General features: G+C 36.5%; 1 protein-coding gene across 1 annotated transcript; it reads left to right on the plus strand.

Moving 5' to 3' along the window:
- The first annotated feature begins 5,933 nt into the window (after positions 1 to 5,933).
- On the plus strand, positions 5,934 to 19,904 carry LOC103695506 (protein PAT1 homolog 1-like). The gene is made up of 5 exons (XM_008776857.4): positions 5,934 to 6,400; positions 7,296 to 7,456; positions 9,777 to 9,833; positions 14,620 to 14,689; positions 17,222 to 19,904. The coding sequence occupies exons 1-5, from the start codon at positions 6,313 to 6,315 to the stop codon at positions 19,270 to 19,272; spliced, it is 2,427 nt and encodes an 808-aa protein (XP_008775079.2). The 5' UTR covers positions 5,934 to 6,312; the 3' UTR covers positions 19,273 to 19,904.
- Positions 19,905 to 20,137: the final 233 nt, after the last annotated feature.

Below are 20,137 nucleotides of genomic sequence, written 5' to 3' on the forward strand. Positions count from 1 at the left end.
TTTCAAGGCTGTCCGAAACTATATATTCCTTAAAGACTCCACCTGAGATAGAAAAGCTTCCAAGGAAGCATTCTAATACCCTCAGTCCCTTTAAACCTGTGGTCATCTTCCATACTTCATAAGGGTGGGAAAGCATAAAGGCCATGACCATAATTCAAAGGCTTTAAGAATATGCCTTGTGGGAGATAAAGAAGTTTTGACACCAACCAAAAAGGCTGGGGCCTATTCTTTTTGGTGTTCAACAACTTGAAGCAATGAGTCCTCATTTATCATTTGGTGCCTTTACTTTTTATGGTACTTTGTGAGGCTGAAGTACCACATTTTGCCTCCACTTTACTCGTGAGAGCTAAGGAAAAGCAAAAGATAAGTGATGCCCTTTAATATGCTGCTCCTTGTTCCATGATTAGAATAGGCAAAAAGTATAGAGCTGCAAGTTGATTGAATTTTAACCAAAACCACGATAGGAATTTATCATGACTTTGTTGATGCAAATTATGCAAAAATTGGGACATTTCCCACTCGGTCAGGATCACGAGTTTCAGACCAACAACATCAGCATTTTGCCCCATGGAGAGTTGTACAGCCCTTGATGGATGCTATGTCATCTGATCGTGGAGATAGACGACTATCAAATACTCAAAGATAATGTGTTGCGTATTGCACACAACGTACACCATACACTATATGATAGCCATCTGTCTTTATGATTAGATGATGTGGCAGCTATTGAGGTTATACAGCTTTCTGCGGTGCAAAATATGCATTGTATAGGATCCAAACTCAACATTAGACATGCTAGAGGCAATACATGGGGACCAAAAATCATGATCCGTGAGTAGAACTTCTTTAGCCAATTCTTGATTATGTTTGATTCCAACTTTGACCGATTTGCACCATATGAATATGTGGGTGTTTCATTAAGTCCTGCTTGATGCCTGCTAGTTTTTTTTTTTTTTTTTTTAGCAATACACGTTTATTTAGAGTTTAAATATCATCTATTTCATACTTAGATCCAAGAACAAAAATATCTACAAACATCTAAATGTAAATCATTTTGTAAAAAATAAGATTCATATTTTTTGTAAATTGATAATCAGGTATACTTCTTCTGCAAAATTCACTAAAGTATAAAACATTTAAATATTCCTTTTTAGGGCTTATACTTAGCAAGCACCAAAGCAAACTAATGGACACCAAATTTTGGACCCATCGGGCATGGATAAGAGAACCTTAGAAGGAGGCTCTCAGCCACAATTCTAAAACTCTCTAATCGCCACCTACCTCCATTGAAGGTTGGAAGACTATAAGGCTTTGAAAGGCTACAAGGCTCAAGATTTATAATTGGAGATGTGGATGTACGGCAATACTTTAGATGAAAAAGATGAGTTGAAATCACTTTCCAAAGCTATGTAGAAATCCATCATTCTATATATCAGACTTGATCTGAGCCCATTAGACCAAGCAAAAAAATATTTCAAAATCGTATCTAGCACCTAAGACTAAGATTTAACAGTGTTGCTATCCTAGTTCTGAAAAATAAATTTATAAACCATCGCTATTTTGTTATGCACCCCCTAGTGTTACCATCATTGAAATTTGAAAGTCATGTTAGAAATCATTATCGTTTGCTCTAACAACTTGCTTGCATTTTAACATTTTTTGAACCAAAAGAATAGCTGATATGATAGTAGTACTTAGCCATCAGATTGCAGAACAATGGGTGGCAACAATAGAAGACAAGTTAGAATAAATTACAAAACCTCCTTCTGAGATCAGTGATAAATTTTATTTATACCTAATAGTTTGAAAAATCTATGCTTATCTCATTGAGGTTTATTTTAATCTAATATTTTAAGCCATAACTTAATGGAACATTAGTCAAACTGTTAATCTTAAATGGAACCCAAGTATCATGTTAGAAAAAAATTAAAGAATGATCAAAATAATCTTAGTTGATGTAACAACTATCTCAGGATACAAAAAAAAATGTGCACCCTCCTTCTCGTTCGAAGGCAATTTTGATTTTTCACATTAGGTAAAAGGTTAGTTTAACTTAGTATAAGTGTAGATTTTATAAATTACTAAGAAATATAAGCCTCATTCGGATTTTGTAATTTACTCTTAAAATATTGCTGGACATGAAGTCTGTTTTGTCAGAATTTTAAAAAAAAAATCATATTATCATTTATACTAACCGATACAAATGTTAATTTAGAGTATGTCATAGTTAAATAATAAAAACCATATGATGCTCATTACCGATTTCTATAATTTTTTTCCCTCTATATCTACACTTCAATTGGCGATATGCTATTTGGGCTTTAAATAGTTTATTACAGAATCAAAGAACCTGCCAGCCATAAACCATTACCTTAGGTTGCATAACATTAAAGTGGTTATTACCTACAATTATTCAAGATAGGCTTCAAGATTTTTGTATGTTGAGGTTTAGTTTTGATCTTCTCTGTTGTGTCTTTGTTTTGCTTTCCCTCCCTTTTACCCCCTTTCTCTATGCCTTCATTCTCTTAATAAAGCTGGTGGAGACTTTATCTCCATTTACCACAAAAAACACTGCATGTATGCATGAAACCTGGACACTCTCAGACTGCTGCCAAAACCATTAGATTGGATAGGAACTGGATCTAATTTGCAATCAAAGGCACGTTTGGATTGAAACACAAGTTAAGTTAGACTGATAGCAAATTATATTTGCTCACACCTCTTAGGCCCCATGTCATAAGGTTGCAAGTCGATTGACTTGACCAAGATTTTGCACAAAGTAGCTGACCCAAGTTGACATCTACCTGAAGCTTAGACCCATTGAGTAAGCATGGTTGCCAGTGAGGAACAATCTAAGCTGCAATTTCTATGCATGCAAATCTTTTTTATTTTTTTTAAATGTATTCTCCTATGGGAGGGTTGGGTTGCCTCATATCCATCATTATAATTGGATTTGCAATTGATGTTGTGATTCATAATGAGTCTTCCAAATTAAGATAATCTTTAATTAAGTTGAATACGGATTTCAAACTATTGGGACATCCCAGTCAAATCAAATTAAACCTCATAATTTTTTTTTCTGAAAAATGAAAATTTAGCACCTTGCATACTATAGACACAATGCGAATGAAGCCCTAATTAGACCTCAGCCGAGAAAGTAATGACGAGACATATATCGAAATCTTAAACCTAAACTAGTTAAATAATGTTAGCATCCCAAAATAATATGCCCTTCACCTCTTTTAAGATTGCCTACAACAACTGTTCATTATTGTAGCATTTCAAACTTACCTGTTGTAGAACTACAAACCCACCACCAGATGATCCATAAACAAAAGAGTTGTTGCATTTGCTGATCAGCTACTTGTTGCATAATTTTGAACACCATAGTCTGCATCCAACTAGTTGACACTTGCTCATCTAGCTTCAATTTGTGCATCGAAAAAAATTCTGTAATTACCAATGTCTCCTAAAGGAATAGAGGTTAGACCACATGTTTGTTTTTTTTTTTTTTTTTTTGGCTAATGTAGATGTATCATACATGACGAATACGAATACATCTAAATCCTCCTCCCTCAAGTCTTTCCAGAATGGTTAGCCACATAAGAGCCTACTCTGTCTGCTGCCCTGTTGGCCTCTCGTTATATATGCTTTGTCTGATTGGTCATTTCCCCACACACCATAGTCCGAATGTTTCTAAGCAGCGGGTGGTCGCCCATACCACCCACACTCTGTTGGATCCAACCGAACTTTTGTTTCTCTTTAAAAATCCATGTCCAACGGAAGTGTTGCGTTTGGTTGTCACATAAGTACATGCCCCAAATCTCCTCCATAGATTATATCCCAACTCCACCACCTGAAGGGCTGGTGGGCACAACAAAACGAGACAAGAAAAGTAGCTCTCTTGAATAGCATGGTCCCCCTCCTCACCCCTTCTTAATCACTGCAGTTGGAGACCCAATTATTTCGTTTCCCTTTCCTTATTGAATACTCTGATTATTTACTAAGCTTATGTGAATTGTGGAGTGTTTTGTAATCTATAATTCAAGCAAATCCCATCTGTAAACATTATATAAATATAAAGCTGCACTTGGTCTTGTGGATTCTCATTTAGTATCATATATAATCCAAACAGAGACCAATAAGCTACTATTTTCATGGTTCTATAAAATCACAAATTTTGCAGTGGTTCATAACTTGGCATCTACAACTTTAGGATTTGAACTAGTGGCTCGAATATGACATTTGTTGAATCTTAAAAATTTGACTATGATGACTAGATACTTGGCCATTGTAAACCACTTGCCGTTTAGTATAAGCTGAATGCTAAGCATTTAATTTTATTGAGATTTTTTAACTCCACAATAGGAAGAGGTCAAAAGAATCAAGGAGTGGCTTGCTGCTCAACCACATGTTTTTATTTCTTATAAAAAAAAAAAACAAAAGAAAGAAAGAGGAGAAACCACATTGTTTCTTGCCATATTGAGTGAATGGAGGTTTTATAGATTATTATATATCTCCTTGATAGTTCAATTATATAGGAAAGGGAAAAATAGTTTTATAACACCTTGATTCCTATATTTGATAAGAAGTTTAATTTGCCTAGCTTAGGTATGAGCAAGTCCTACATGTAAATGCTTTAGGACAATAAAATGCAAATCTTAGACAATCCCATAAAGTTATTGAAGAGTTATGAGAAATATTTTTACTAACTAAAGTAAGGGAATGGTCCAGTACGAATTTCTTGGTGAGCAAGAGCTAGAAAGGCATAAAGAGTTGGCCCACTTCAAAAGCTAATAATTTGAATTTTGATGTGATTAATTTAATTAGAGAGAAGGGATTGATTAATGAAAAACGACACTATTTTAAATTTCAGTTCATGTTTTCTTAGATTAAGATCCAGAAGCAAGCCATTCATAGCAAGGTGTGAAATCTTGGTATTATCAAGGCAATTTCAAATACACACATATATAAATTCAATACTAACATTAGTCCAATTATAATTACACAAGGCTAGTTTTGGTGATAAGCATATGTGAAGTTTTGTATATCCAATAAGGACATGTCATCTATTTGTAATGAAGCTATTCAAAAAAAAATACTTGTAACAATGCCTTGCTTCAGTTTTAATTTTATGGCACCTTCAATATTTTCTACTTGCGATTATAGTTGAAGGAATAGGCCGTTCAAAAATTATTCTTCATATTTTCTTTCTGAAATGCAAATACATATAATTAGCTCTACACAGAGAGATATATAGACACATAAAAGAAAAAAAAAAATTAAAAACTTGTTTGAATATTCCTACATGAATATCTTATAAAAATCAGACCTGTTGGCCTACTCACCATATTTTTTTAGGAATCCATTAAAGTCTCGGCCTTCTAAAAGTGAGCTTGTTGGCCCACCTTAAAATTATAGTTGTAGGCATGATGGTCTATAAGATTCGGATTGGAAGGATGTTGGATTGCTTCGTAGCTACGAATCCAACAGAAAATTTAGTCCAAATCCTAACTGTTTACGAAATATGATGCACAAATCTAAGTAATCTCCCATCTTCCTCGCATATTCCCAAACTCAAGTGTCTGAAAAACAGGAATATCCCTCATTTTACCCTCAATTTACTTCAATCATTCATTTCCCCAACATGCTCACTTTCCATAAAGATCCCTTCCATTCCACCTTTTTTCCACTGCATCCCTTCCACAAAAACTCACCTCCCACCTCTCCATGTGTTGGATTCATTCCAAATTATCCCATTAAACTAAACTTTGAGTGATGATAGGTAGGATAGAGGACTAAAATATGAAGGTCATTGAACTCTTACAATAATGACAATAACAACCCCACAATTATAAAATTCCCCCACTCCATTCCCCACCGCCTTGTTACTTTTATTGTTAGTAGGGATATGAGAGGGGCACGCAAAGAGAATCGTCAAATAGAAAGAGGGGAGAGAGAGGGAGTAAAAGAAAAAAGAAAAAAAAAAAATCAACTACGTAGCGAAACTTTATATTCTCCTGCTTCTCCTCGTCCGCCTCGTCTCGTTTCCTATCTGTTTATAATAACTCCAAAATTTTATCTCGGGGTTTTCTTGTAGCTTAGAATTCTAAATTATCGAGGGGGAGAGCATCAAAAAGAGAGCTTTGTTTTTTGGCCTCAGCTCTGCTCAGATCTCACCTACCCCACGGAGAACCCTAACCCTAGAATCGGCCAGAAAAGAGAAGTTTCTTGTTTTTTTCTTTTCATATTCGCTACTTATCTCTGTTGCAATTTCGAGTTTTAGGGTTTTAATCGGAGGGAGGGTGGAAGATGGCAGGGCTCGATGGGGAGGGTGGGGTTTCGGAAGACCCTGCTGGCCCGGATAACGGGTTTGGACGATTGGCCGGTGGTTTATCAGGTGAGATTTCTCTTTTTTTGCTTGGCTTTTCCAGGAATTATGGTTTTTATGGCGCTGTAGATCTGGTGCTGCGGCTTGATTGGCGGGGGAAGTTTGGTTTTCTTGTAGAATTTTACTGTTGGATTGGGTTTATAGGAAGGCAAAAACGCTTTTTTTGGTTGAGATTTTTCCGGGCTTTTTGGGTAGAGTAAGGATGATGACTTTAATGCGTGTGGCTTTCAAATTGGAATTTTTTTTTTTCGTGTGCGCTTGTGGGATTGAAGTTGAGATATGGGTTTATTGTGTAGTGTGGTTTGATTTATTTTTCCGGGATGACACAATTTCACATTCTTTTTAAATTTATTTGGAATTATTTTAAGTGTAATCCTGTTAAAATGAGCTTAGAATGTTTAAAATGCCCTTGTGGCATACTAAATGGATACCTGTGCTTGAGATTCTGCCGATCTAGTAACTATATGAATGCCAGTTTTGAATTTAAGTGGTTATTTTACGGGGGCAACATATAAGGGATCTGTACCTGTTTGATCAAGTATTCAATATCTAATTCTAGTAGTCTTTGAGCACATTTGACTGCAATTTTTAGATTTATATCTTGTCCTAGCTTCAATATGCTGAACATATCTTTATTTGTGGTAGTGATTTACTAAAGTGGAAATAATAAATTCACTGTCTTTAGTCGCTGAACTCTTTTTTTTTTTTGTTTATTTCCAAGATCTTTAATAGACCTGGATTGCTTTTCTTGTACTTCTTGCATACTGAGTTTTAAGTTTCTTTAAATATGCTCATAGCTAGAATTGGTTTCTTGTATTCTGTTCTTTTTCTTGTCTTAATCAAATGGTGGAGCTTATGTGCTTCTCAATTTGGGCTTATTTTCTAGCTGGCTGTTTCTATGCAGAAAATGCTCGGTTTGATGCTTCACAATATGCATTTTTTGGTAATGATGTTATGGAGGAAGTTGAGTTGGGGGGATTGGAAGAAGTTGATGGTGGTGATCCTGGCTTTATTGGGCTCAATGATCAGGATAATCAATTTTCTTATCTTGGTGATGGAGTAGAGGTGAATTTCTTTGCCTGCAAGTTTATACATTCTGATACTTTGTTCTTTTGCTTTTGCTGCTGGTCCCAAGTTCAGCTCACTATTGTGATTATCTGCATTAATTGAAGTCAAATCTGAGCCTGCCTCTTTAAGCCAAAGACTTAACTCGAGTCAACTAATTCTTAATCCCAAAATAGTTGCGATCAGCTACATGAATCCTTTTTCTCCATTCTGCTCTATTGAGGTCACACTTTCTGAAAGATGTAGCAATACCTAGCTTGTCTCTTTAGGCCTCCTCAGGTCATTTTCACTATATCAGTATAGAATAGTGGGGCCTTTATTTTTTTTCCTATTGCTTGAGATTGATGCTAGGAAGTTTTAAGATGCATGATACATGTGATTCTATTAAAATACATCAACATCATTATGGATGCAAGGATGCAAACTGGTGAGAAGTATCGAGCTGTAAATAGTAGAAGGTGTGAGTTTGAACCTCATGAAGTATTGATGTTCTTCACATGGGCAGCACTCATACAACTTCCCTTGTTTAAAATACCCAAGTGTGAAAAAGTATAATATGCATGCCAAAATTTCCATACAAAAGAAATATTCCTAATTTTCCATATGCTCAGAGAATATTCATAGGTTGATAACAGTTATGATTTCTTTTGCACATTATAATCATGCTCTCCATTCTCAACTTCAGTGAAAACTTACTATTGTTTATTTCTATTGCCTAAAATTCTTCATAAATGGTAACCTTATCCTTATGTCATCTACACGCAATGACTTCATATTGCATTTGGCATATATACTCAAATTCCTAGTGCATGACCTTAATATCATGCTATCATCTGTTATTCTTTCTGGTTCACATTTCAAACCCATATTTAGGTACCCACTTAATGCAAACTTGTTCTGTGTGTTTCACATCCTCAATGTGAATTTATCAAGCATGCCACTATATTGCTCCAAAATTTCTTCAGAAACTTCATTGTAGTTTCTCCCTGACTCGTTTAGCAGATTTAGTTGGGCATCAAGGTTAGGGGAACTTAGTATATTCACAATTTTGACTTACTTAACCTTGTATTTTTACTTCGTTTTTTTTTTTTTTTTGGCGCGCACGGGGCGTGGGGGTGGGTGGTGGGTGGGTGGGAGGGGGGGTTAAAATCTATAGAAGATAAATTGGCTAAAACTTAGGGTCATGAGATTACCGGATAGATTAAATATGCAGCTAAAGTAATGCATCAGATAAATCAGTTCTTATCTTGGTTGAAATTGGCTAAAACTTAGGGTCATGAGATTACTGGATAGATTAAATATGCAGCTAAAGTAATGCATCAGATAAATCAGTTCTTATCTTGGTTGCTATATATGTAGTAATATTTCGTGGACTTTGTGCCTGGAAAATGTGGAGAGTATGAAGTTCTGCTAGAATCAAAAACTTTAGAAATCAATGCCTTGACACGCATACCGGTTTGAGAAGTATCATAACAACGTTGGCCCCTACTCAATTTCTTCCTAACTGTGATAATTTGATATATTGTATTTTGTGTTAAATAGTTAAACATGATGATAGTTCCTTTAAAATCTCTCTTGTTATGGGAGGTATTCAAAAATAAAAGTATGATGCCTGGCCAATGGGTGACCCTTATATTGTGAAAATGATTCCAGAGTTGCTAAATAAATGAGAAGCAAAGTTTGAAGCCAACAATGCAATTGTTTTGATGCTTCAAAATGGAACATATACTTGGCTGTTAGTTTGTATAAAAGCTCTGAAGATGATGTAGGAGATGCTTCTACAAGAATTTATGAAGAGGGAATTCTATATCATGGTAGTCATGTTGTGGTGGTTCTTCTTAAGCTGTACATTACTGTTGAGTGTAGCATAATTTCATTGTTTCTTATCAAGAGGATGAAAAACAACAAATCAATAAGCACCAAATATGTTCACATTGCCATTGTCAACAAAATCAAGCACCACCAAATATGTTCACACTGCCATTGTCTTTGTATGCAGTAAATTTTTCACCTTCCTCATGCAAATTAAACGATAATTAAACTTCCCTCCCATGTCAAACAATTGCTTACTATTTCATGTGCTTGTCTGTAGAAATCTGCACTCTGACTTTACATCCTTGCAAAGGGCTTATTTTCTATGTAATCATTGATGGCAGTTAAGATGGATTATCTTGTTCCCCTATTTTCCATTGGTGCAAGTGAATTTTCTTCATTTCCTAGATGAACCTATACAGCCTTTTGATTTTATTGCTTATAGCCAAAATAAATTTGTGATAACATAATGGATTGCAGTTTTAGTCATGTTGTGCTGTATTTGCAGGGTGATGGTTTAGGATCTTTATCTGATATTGATGACCTTGCAAGCACTTTCTCAAAGGTCTGATCCCTTAAATAATTATGACTTATGTATTATCTTATTAGTCCTGATAATTTTTTTAATAAATAATCATCTCATGCAAAGTATTAACCAGTTTATCAGGCCTTGTTATACATTTTCGTGGATGCTGTCTATCATGATTCAAGATTTATAGGAAAATTTAATGTATTTACTGTCTTTGTAGTGTATCCTGCCTTCGAAGTTTCATTTGTTCCTTTTGGTTTTAAGAGTTTAAATCATCTTTCGAGTTATTTAGTTTATATAACTCAAACCTCAACTCCCTTAATAACTTTAGTTTACAGGATTGAGCTATGCTTGGAAACCAAACCTGCGAACTAGAATAAATCGTTGATATATCTCTGCATTTTGTGAACCAAAATTTACTTAAAAACTTTCCATCTCTTTTCTTTAATTTCACTTAAGTCATGATCTCATTACTGGAAGCCACCTAAATCTGTACTCTTATTTTAATGGGCAGAAAGGAAAACCATTTTTGAATATTCTATTAATCTCATTGTTTAGTTAGTACTCATAAAACATCATTAAAATATTTAACTAATGTTTGATCACTATCTGGATTATTTTGTCCTCTGATGTTGATATAATAAAACCATAAATGGTGATATGTCTCTACTAGTGGTTTCACCTCTGGTACATTACCTTAGTAGATCTCATAGTTTTATGAAAATAATTTTTTTTCCCATTCATGCTTTTCCCTAGTGAATAGGAAGTGTAATGTGCTTGTAGCAATGTTCCATTGGCTTGCATATGTTTTAGGTCACGTTACTGTTCAGAGTTCAGACTGAACTAGAAGGAATCCAACTAATGGTTGCTTCTGTTATAACTTGATGAATTATGCAAAGCTTTAATTTGCAATTTCAATGTGTTATATTAATTCTTTTTTTTCCCCTTGTGTCAGTGTTGAATAATATGTTTAAACCTTAACTGTTTTATGCTTTACTACTACATGAGGTTAACATCGTGCCACCGTGCCACTTAATCATCATATTTACCACCTTACATGACAAAGAAATGCTCAGAAAATTTTGTATTTCTTCCTATGCTAGTTCAAAGTATAAACAGTGCTTTTTTTCATTTTTCTTATGCTATACAGTACTTTGTAAATATCACATATCATATTCCAAATTTTGCTTATGTGATCAGAGCTGTTCTTAACAAATGAAATGTTTTTGCCTATAGCTGGTCTAATATGTGATTTGAAATCCAAAATTTAAATCTTAATGGTACCTGACCATGGTCTCTGAACCTTGGTTTTAAAGCCATGAATTTCCAGTTGTACATCACACCTGTATGTAATGATCCACAGATATATCATCCAACAACTGAGTATTGATGTAATATGTCTGTTCTGTGGTCGCATATGTTTTTCCAGCATGAACTTTTAGAATGATCTTAAACTCGTGTCCAATATAATACCTCTACAGTCTCATTATATAGCTATCTTCCCAATTTTTGACTGCTGTTTTATAATTTATGGTGTTATTAACAACATCAAGCATCACCAATCCCTATTTCTTATTGTATTTTGCTTTTGCACACTTCTCCTCTCTTCATATTATATCCTTTGGTTGAGTTTCTACGCTATCGTAGAGGTACTTTTTCCCGTTTAGTTCAATTCAGTTTGATATTAGTAGTTAGACTAGCAAATAGGCAACCTATGCCAAGAGAATGATAGAAAAAGGACACTATTCCAACTCTGAAGCAACAGACAGAGTCCTCAGTTGTAAGGCCCCAGTTATGGAGATAGACTCTCTTCATACCTGATGGATGTTTGTCGTGCTTACAGGAAGAACCTCGTTTCGCACTTCACTAGAGTAGTGACATTGTATTAACATAATTTTTGTTCTAATTCCGGCCAATGCCCTTTATGCGAAAGTTGATAAATAATTCAAGGCCAGTAGCTTCACAATGATTTAGCATGCCGGCTATAGAAAGGAAAAGGCAAAGGTTCTCATTGTACCCGTAAATTTTGAAACCATTAAAAAATTATATGTTTATTGCAATGGCCACTGAATATCATGCTTCTTGTCAGAAAACTTGGGAGCCATGGAGACTGAAAATTTCTGTTTGGATATAAATAAGCACCATTCAGAAGTGAATAAAAGATTAATGTCATCCAGGTTGTCACATCCATCCAAAGAAAGAGAACAGCCTGCTTGTCCTTTGGTCATGACAAGATAGCGCCAACTATTGAGTATTGATAGATTTGGTAGAAATGTACAATGAACTTCTAAAGCTGCTGCATGTAGTAACATTAGTATGATAGTTATGAAGAAGAGAATGATGAGAGAAGTTAGTGCTTTTCTTTATGTTTGTGTTTAAAAATTATAGTTCTGTTATGTTGGATAAGTTCCTCAAACTAGATTTCTTGTTGTGTCACTCTCTGACTCTCATGGATCTAGTTGACATGTAAAAATGTGTATAGGTGAACTCCTTCTCTTTTTAAATAAAATTACAAAGAGCTTATCCAAATCTTTTTTATTGAAAGCTTTTTCAAAACCTGGCTTACAAAACATGCCTTGCCTTTCCCTAACAAACTCAATGAATGGTAAGCAACTGTACGCGTCCCCTACAATAATACTTTGTAGATTTAAAATTCAATGTGCCCATGTGAAGCAATTTAGTTCTGATTGAGAGGCATGCAGAGATACATCCCTAAATCAGTTCAATCTCGCTTTTTTGTTTTTTTGAATTAAAGTTTTTGAAGCTGGCCTGTAAACACCAATTTAGTGCTGGTAGGCATGCCATGATAGATGCACAACATGCTGGTGCCTTACCAACGCATAGCTCTGAGAGGATAGAGGCTACAAGCAAACAGTTGGCATGTTGCATGCTAGTGCATTGGCATAGCTTGCCTTGGAATGATGTGGTATAGTACATAGCATGCTAGGGCCAAGATGACACGCTGCAGATATGTGGTACTTCGGTTCTTGCTTATAAGTTTTATGACAGGCGCCTACTTTGCCAAACCCAAGTTATTTTGGACAGAGAATTCATAATGCTGATGTTAGAGGATCAATGAATGAGGATTTAGTAACCCAACCCCAAGTAGTACGGACGGCGCTTGATGGGTATGGTTACGGTATATCCTAATTTTGCAAACATTGCATAAGCCATGAATCCAAATTATATTCGAGGACTGGAGGTAGTTTGAGTGTTGCTTTATAGAATATTCCTTATCATTAATCATATCTTTATCCATAAAATCAACCACATAAAGATGAGGTTTGTTGATAAAGGTTAAGTTAATTGTGAAATAGCCAACTTCAAGTTATTGTTGAGAAAGGCTTATTGAAGGTCCTCTTCTTCTCATGCTTTGCGGCAAGGTTTTCCTTAGACATATTTGAAGTATTGGTGAAGTTTTATAAGATGTATATCACATGGAGAAGCTAATATGAAGCTTACACCTTGTTATTTAGTTATGCCTTAAGGGGAGGTATAACCATTAGGTGCTCATGTATTCATGACCAACAAAAATCAAGAGTCATATCTTTTCTTTGTTTTTGCTTCATGTTGTATTGTGTCAACTTAGATGCCAGTGCTAATTAGAACCGGGTGTTCTTTTGCACTAGCCATTGAGATTCATTCACATTTGGGGTTGCACTATGTGAACCTTATCAATGCTTGTAACATGTCCAAATAAATAACTGTGGTTTTTTATTTTTGACCTTGATTTTCTTTTCGTCGATTTTATTTTCTAAATCAGTTAAGAAAATCTATGAGGCTTGTGCCTTAAGCCTTAAGGCTTAAGCCTCATCAAGTGGAGAGCCTTAAAATGCATGCCTTTGACTACTGTTGTTTGTTTTTGATCATTTTTTTTTATGTCTGAACTTGCCATCCAGAAACCCAGTCATTACAGAGAAGCTAAAGAAATACTACTCTTAATCTGTCAATGAGTAACACATGCCAATACATAATAGAAAACTTTTTCAATACCCACTTTGTAGCACACATTCTTTTTGCCGTTCATCTCAATTGAGCAATAGATAGCACAGGGAGCTATCTATGATCTTGTTTCTTCCTTTATAAAAATAAAGTTTTTGTAGATAGTTTAACAAATATAACTTTTGATTGTTGAGAAAACTGTTCACTCTACTAATTCCATGAAGTGACACTGCTCAAACTTTACCTCTTTGTCCCTCGGATGCAGAAGAATCCGTCTTCTTTAAGGGAGTGAAATTTAGTAATCATTACTTTTGAACTACTGAATGTGCGAAGGTTTTTAATATCTTGTTATAATTTTTTTCTAATTAGTTTCTTATTAATTTTTTTTGACTTTTTTTGTCTTTTCTTTTTTTGTTTTCCTTTTGTTCTTACTGATACTTTCAAATATCAGCTTGATGATCCTGCATTAGGTCTGAATTTCTCCTGTTCATCTGAATCAAATGTCTTTTACAGTTGCAGTTATAGAGCATGCCATGCAAGTCCCTGCCTTATTTAATTGAATGAGTTTTATTTTTCCTAATTAATCAAGCACTTTCATTTCATTTTGCACAACAGTTTGGCTAAACAGCTAATTAAGAAAGCAACATGGTCTGTCATGATGGTGCTGTTAAGTATGCTTCTTCTCTGTGCATTTTTTCATAGGCATTGACTATACTTACAGAACAATATGCCTGTCATTTGAATACTATGTAGATTTGTAGACTGTTTTGTGTGCTATCTTTTTGTATTTTACTGTCTAACTTCCTGGTCATGGTTATGCTTATCTGTATTGCAATCCTGATTTTCAGACGCTATATTTATATTTCTTTATGAATCTCAGTTGAACAAAGTTGTTGGTGAACCAAGGGGCTCAGGAGCAATTGGTGATAGGGGATCCTTTTCTAGAGAAAGTCAGTAAAGTTCTTTTGCTTCAATCCGTTGTTAGTTCATGATTGTTTAATCTTTGATTAACTGGAAAAAATGACATTCGAATTTTGTTGGACAATATTCTGTTCTTATATTTTCTTCTTGCATCTTAGTTAACATCTAAATTTGGACATATCATTTCATGGTCATGCATCCTGTGTTCAATGATACATGGATATTTCTTAAATGTCTGCAAAATTCCTTTTCTGAAATCAGAAGTTTAAGGTAGAAAATCAACATTCTGCTAGGCACAACATTCGCTAACTGAAAGATAGATAAATTCACATTCATATCTGATTACTAACAATTTTTGGCAACTAAAAGAGGACAAAGTTGAATCATTACAGAATTAAACCAAACATATGAAGCCTAATGGATGCATAGTCCAATGTCGATCATTGGTAAGAACAGTATATTCTATTGCTTCTAATCATTAACAAACTCCTTAGGAACAAGAAAAATCATTGCTATTGCAAGCATGTATCACTGGGAACCAGGAATGAACAAGTGGATGTTTATATTCCCTTTGAGAGTGAGAGATCAATGAACTTCCATTTATAATATGTTGTCCATAAGTGTATTTGGAACTGTTTCTAGTGATGCATTATGTTTTTGCAGTAGCTACATATTTTAGGAAAGCCATGTGGTTATGGTGTTAATGATGGAAATTTAACTTGGGAGAATGTTATATTCTTTTTTAATTAAATGAGGGCAATCTTACACCTCAGCATAGCTATCACCCTGAGTTTGTCAAATAATACCATGCCTAATAAATGACATATCATAATGCCGTCTAAACAACTATCCCTCGCCCGAGAGATTCTTGTTTAAAATTTGCAAGCACCAGAGTCCATTAGAGTCTGGAAAGAACAATGTATATGGGAGGATGCTTGAGATGAACATAATCCTATCTGTAGGTTTATGAAAAAAAAATAATAGTGTGTGAAAGCAAGATTAAGCATATGCGGTAAAGGAAAAAGAAAAAGAGCGTCCTAATGCACGAGGCTCTTGCCACCGCAGGGTATAGAGAGGGTTAGATTTATGCATCCTTACCCTCCCTCCATGTGCAAAGAGGCTATTTCCGTGTTTCAAACCCTTCGTAAGGGAGCAACCTTGCTGTTATGCCAAGGCCCACCATCATATGTGAAAAGGAAGCATTTGGAAGAAGTATGGGTAAAATAAGATTGAGCTATTGAACATTCAACAATTTATTTTGAAAGGGGAAGTAAGAAGCCTCACCTTTTGGTAAGAAAACCAAAGGGTCATGACTTTCTTTTCAGAAAATAAAGAAATAGAGATTTTCTAGAGATGCAAGGGTAAGGCAATATTGCTTAAGGAGGTGCCTAGAAATATTTGTACCCTCGCATAGGGTTTTTATCATCATAAAAAAGAGCTAGGTGTAGCAAAAGTTGGGTTTGAGGATTGAAGAATAGATACATTGTGATTTCATGGTAAGGTGTTCAGATTTTCTATGGATAATTTCCAGAACAATCATCTCTTGCCTGAAGTCTGGTACTATAAATGATTAGTGTAGATACTGATAACTAGTACTAGATGGTTTTGGCTGAGGAGGAAATGAGGAAATTGATTTTTGAGATGGCTGGCGAGAGAAGACAGGATAATGATTTCCTTGTTTCACTCAACAAAGATTTTGATGTTGCAAGGTTAACATACATGTAGCTTTCCACAAAAGACAACTCCAATGGCTAAAGTTTACTTTTGTTACCTGCATTCCTGTGAAGGTTAAGTTGTAAAGGATAGCTTGGATGGTACGCCTGTTAGCTTCATGAGTGAGGTCTATAAGATTATTGTGGGGACTTAGGCTTTAAATCTCAGATGCATCCAGACAAAGCTTCTTTCAATTATAGAAAAAGTGCTTTTATGGAAGATTAGATTATTTTTTATGGGGTTTTGGTTACCTTTGTGTGTTTCCAGATGATGCATAATAATAGAGAGCTTTCTTGCAAGCTAGAATCAGAAAATATATTATGATTATGTTAATATGGAATCTCTGGGTTTGCTAGGTTGTGGATGAGATCTAGGTCAGATTGTCACTGCAAATTCTCCCCTTTGATAGCCTTCTTATAAGAGTTTGCTTGTGATAGAGGACTGACAAAAGAGACCCTTTGTAACATTTTTAACCAATATTTGCAATCTCTGTATCGGACCCTGTACCAATACCTTGCTGATACAGGGTTGATACGCCAGGTATAGGGATCGGTTCAGCGTACAGAGTCTCAGTACGCCCTCTATTTCGAGTCTCAATTCGGTATCGGTATAATACGGTACGTCCAGTATGAGGTGGCACGTATGGGTACGGTGAACCCTTTTTATCTTGATCTCTGTTTAGCTGTTATTCTTTGATGTAGTTAGGTAATTTTCTATCGGGGAAAGGGACATGTTGTAATGGCGAGATGTATTCTTTGGAGGCCTGCCTTCGCTTTTCGCATGCTAAAATGTTGTTAATTATCTGTTCAAATTAGATGCACTGAAAGCATGTTCGCTTGTCCCTTCAGGTTCTTCTACTGCAGACTGGGCACAGGAGCAAGATTTCTCAAAGTGCCTAGATCAAAATATATTGGACAATGAAAGTGTCCAGGATGGTAAACGGTGGTGGTCACAGCCACATCCTTCTTCAGCTCGTGCTGGAGAATCCGGACCTCTGTACAGAACCTCCTCATATCCTCAACAACCACCACAACATAATCCTAGTGAACCAATTCTAAGAACTAAATCATCCTATACTTCCTACCCTCCTGGTGGACCGTCACAAGCTTCTCCAAATCACGCACGCCAAATAAATGTCTCATCTCCTACTGCTGGACTCCAGATGCCTTTCTCTGCACCAAATCCCTCCCATTTCTCCCAGCTTCATTTGGCAGGAGTACCTCATGGATTGCAGTATGGTGGAAATATGTCTCAGTTTGGTCCTCCAGGTCTCTCCATTAGTAACAGACAACAGAATTGGTTGAAGCAAGCTAATTTCTTTTCGGGTGAACATTCCAATTTTTCACCTAACTTGATGCAGCAGCAGTTGCCTCAATCAAATGGTCTAATGCCGCCTCAACTATTTCCACCACAGCACCAACATAGAATGCCCCAAATTCAATCATCTCTATCACATATCTCGCAGATGCAGTCTCAGCTGTTCAGTCCACATCCTCCTCCACTACAGATGATGAATAATTTTGAACCAATGCTTGGGATGGCTGAGTTAAGAGACCAGAGATTGAAACCAATGCAAAGGGGGAGACAGATACTTCGATTTGCTCAGCATGGTTCTGATACCAGCAGCCAGAAGAGTGACAATGGATGGCCACAGTTCCGATCTAAGTACATGACAGCTGAAGAGGTAGAAAACATTTTGAGAATGCAGCATGCTGCAACCCATGGCAGTGACCCCTATGTAGATGATTACTACCACCAAGCTTGTCTTGCAAAGAAATCTGCTGGGTCAAGGCTAAAGCACCATTTCTGCCCAACTTCCATTCGGGACCTGCCATCCCGAGCACGTGCTAAAGACGAACCACATGCTTATCTTCAGGTGGATGCTCTTGGGAGGCTTCCCTTTTCTTCTATACGAAGGCCTCGACCTCTTCTTGAAGTTGACCTGCCCTCGGCATCAGGTGATAGCATCCTTGATCAGAAATCTTCTGTGAAGCCTCTTGAAGAAGAGCCAATGTTGGCAGCTAGAATCACCATTGAAGATGGCTTTTGCCTTCTTCTTGATGTAGATGATATTGATCGCTTGCTACAATTCAGCCTGCTACAAGATGGTGGCTCCCCGGTCAAAAGAAGACGGCACGCCCTCCTGGAAGGGCTCGCAGCATCACTTCAGCTAGTTGATCCACTTGGCCCTGGAAAAGCTGGCAATTCAGTGGGTCTAGCCCCAAAAGATGATCTTGTGTTCCTCCGTCTTGTTTCTCTTCCCAAGGGCCGAAAACTTCTTTCACGCTATCTTCAACTTCTAATTCCTGGCAGCGAGCTGGCTCGGATAGTCTGCATGGCTATCTTCCGCCACCTGAGGTTTTTATTTGGTGCATTGCCCTCAGATTCTAGTGCAGCCGAAACTGCTAACAGTCTTGCAAAGACTGTTTCTTTATGCATTTGTGGCATGGATCTGAGCGCCCTCAGTGCTTGCCTTGCTGCTGTAGTTTGTTCATCTGAACAGCCACCGCTTCGCCCTGTTGGAAGTTCTGCTGGTGATGGTGCCTCCATCATAATAAAATCTGTTCTTGAGAGAGCAACAGAGCTGCTGACGGACCGCCATGCTGCAACAAATTACAGCATGTCTAACCGGGCTCTGTGGCAAGCATCATTTGATGCCTTCTTTGGTCTCCTCACGAAGTACTGTCAGAATAAGTATGACACTATAACGCAATCCTTGCTCATGCAGGCACCAAATCCTGCAATTATTGGACCAGATGCAACTAGAGCTATAAGCAGGGAGATGCCGGTGGAGTTGTTACGTGCCAGTCTCCCTCACACTGATGAGCATCAGCGCAAGCTGTTACTTGCTTTTGCTCAGCGGTCCATGCCTGTCACTGGGTATAATGCTATGTCCTAAATCCTGCCAATGCTTCATGCTGCTCCCTCCCATAAATCAAGGTAATCTGGTAACAAGCGGAAAAGGATTCTAGGCAAAAAACAGAAAAAAGGGCTTGGGAGGGTGTGGACATTTATGTAAGTCAGGTAACTGGCTTAATGCTAGTATTATCGTTTTGTGGGTGTACTTTTGCTTTTCCTTTGTTGAAACTATTGTCCCTGCCTCTTATGTATTGTGCTAGTTCTTTCATGGGAGTTTGTGACTGGAAGTTTCTTCTGGGGAGCTTTATTTTAGTGCTCTAAATTGAAACTCCAGACAAATCTAGGGATAGGAACTGTACAGCTTCTGCTACTTGAAGCCTTTGTCTTTCATTCTTCAAGGATCTAGCAGATGCGGCAAGGTGGAAGTTTTAGTATCCATTTTGGCTGGTGAAGAGAATCTGTCAGCATCTGTGGACCTCTGAATTGTAATCACAACTTGTTTCTTCTTTTCATTTAGTGTAAACTTGGAGGATTTCAAATACTTCTTGGATTCAATCCTTAATTACTGTGTACGTGGCAGCAGGCGTAATGATCATCTGTATGTCGACTTCCAGCACATATGTCAAGTATAAAGTTTCTCAATTTTAATCTCAATAGTATTGAATATTGCTATTTGCGTTTGTTATGATTGTGGGGCTCCATTGTTTTATTTGTAAAATATGAAGTACGTGATGACAGATTGCACACTTCATTCTTTTACCAGTGGATACTGTTGGAGTGTTGTGATGAGATTAAAATGTATTTTGTGGAAGTTATACAGAATTGATGCATGCTGGGAGAAGCTATCAATCTTTCAAAGGTATGCTAATCTCTTACTGAAAAAGAAAAAAACAAACAAAAGTTTG

Source organism: Phoenix dactylifera, chromosome 9 (genome assembly GCF_009389715.1).
Source record: "Phoenix dactylifera cultivar Barhee BC4 chromosome 9, palm_55x_up_171113_PBpolish2nd_filt_p, whole genome shotgun sequence".
NCBI lineage: Eukaryota > Viridiplantae > Streptophyta > Magnoliopsida > Arecales > Arecaceae > Phoenix > Phoenix dactylifera.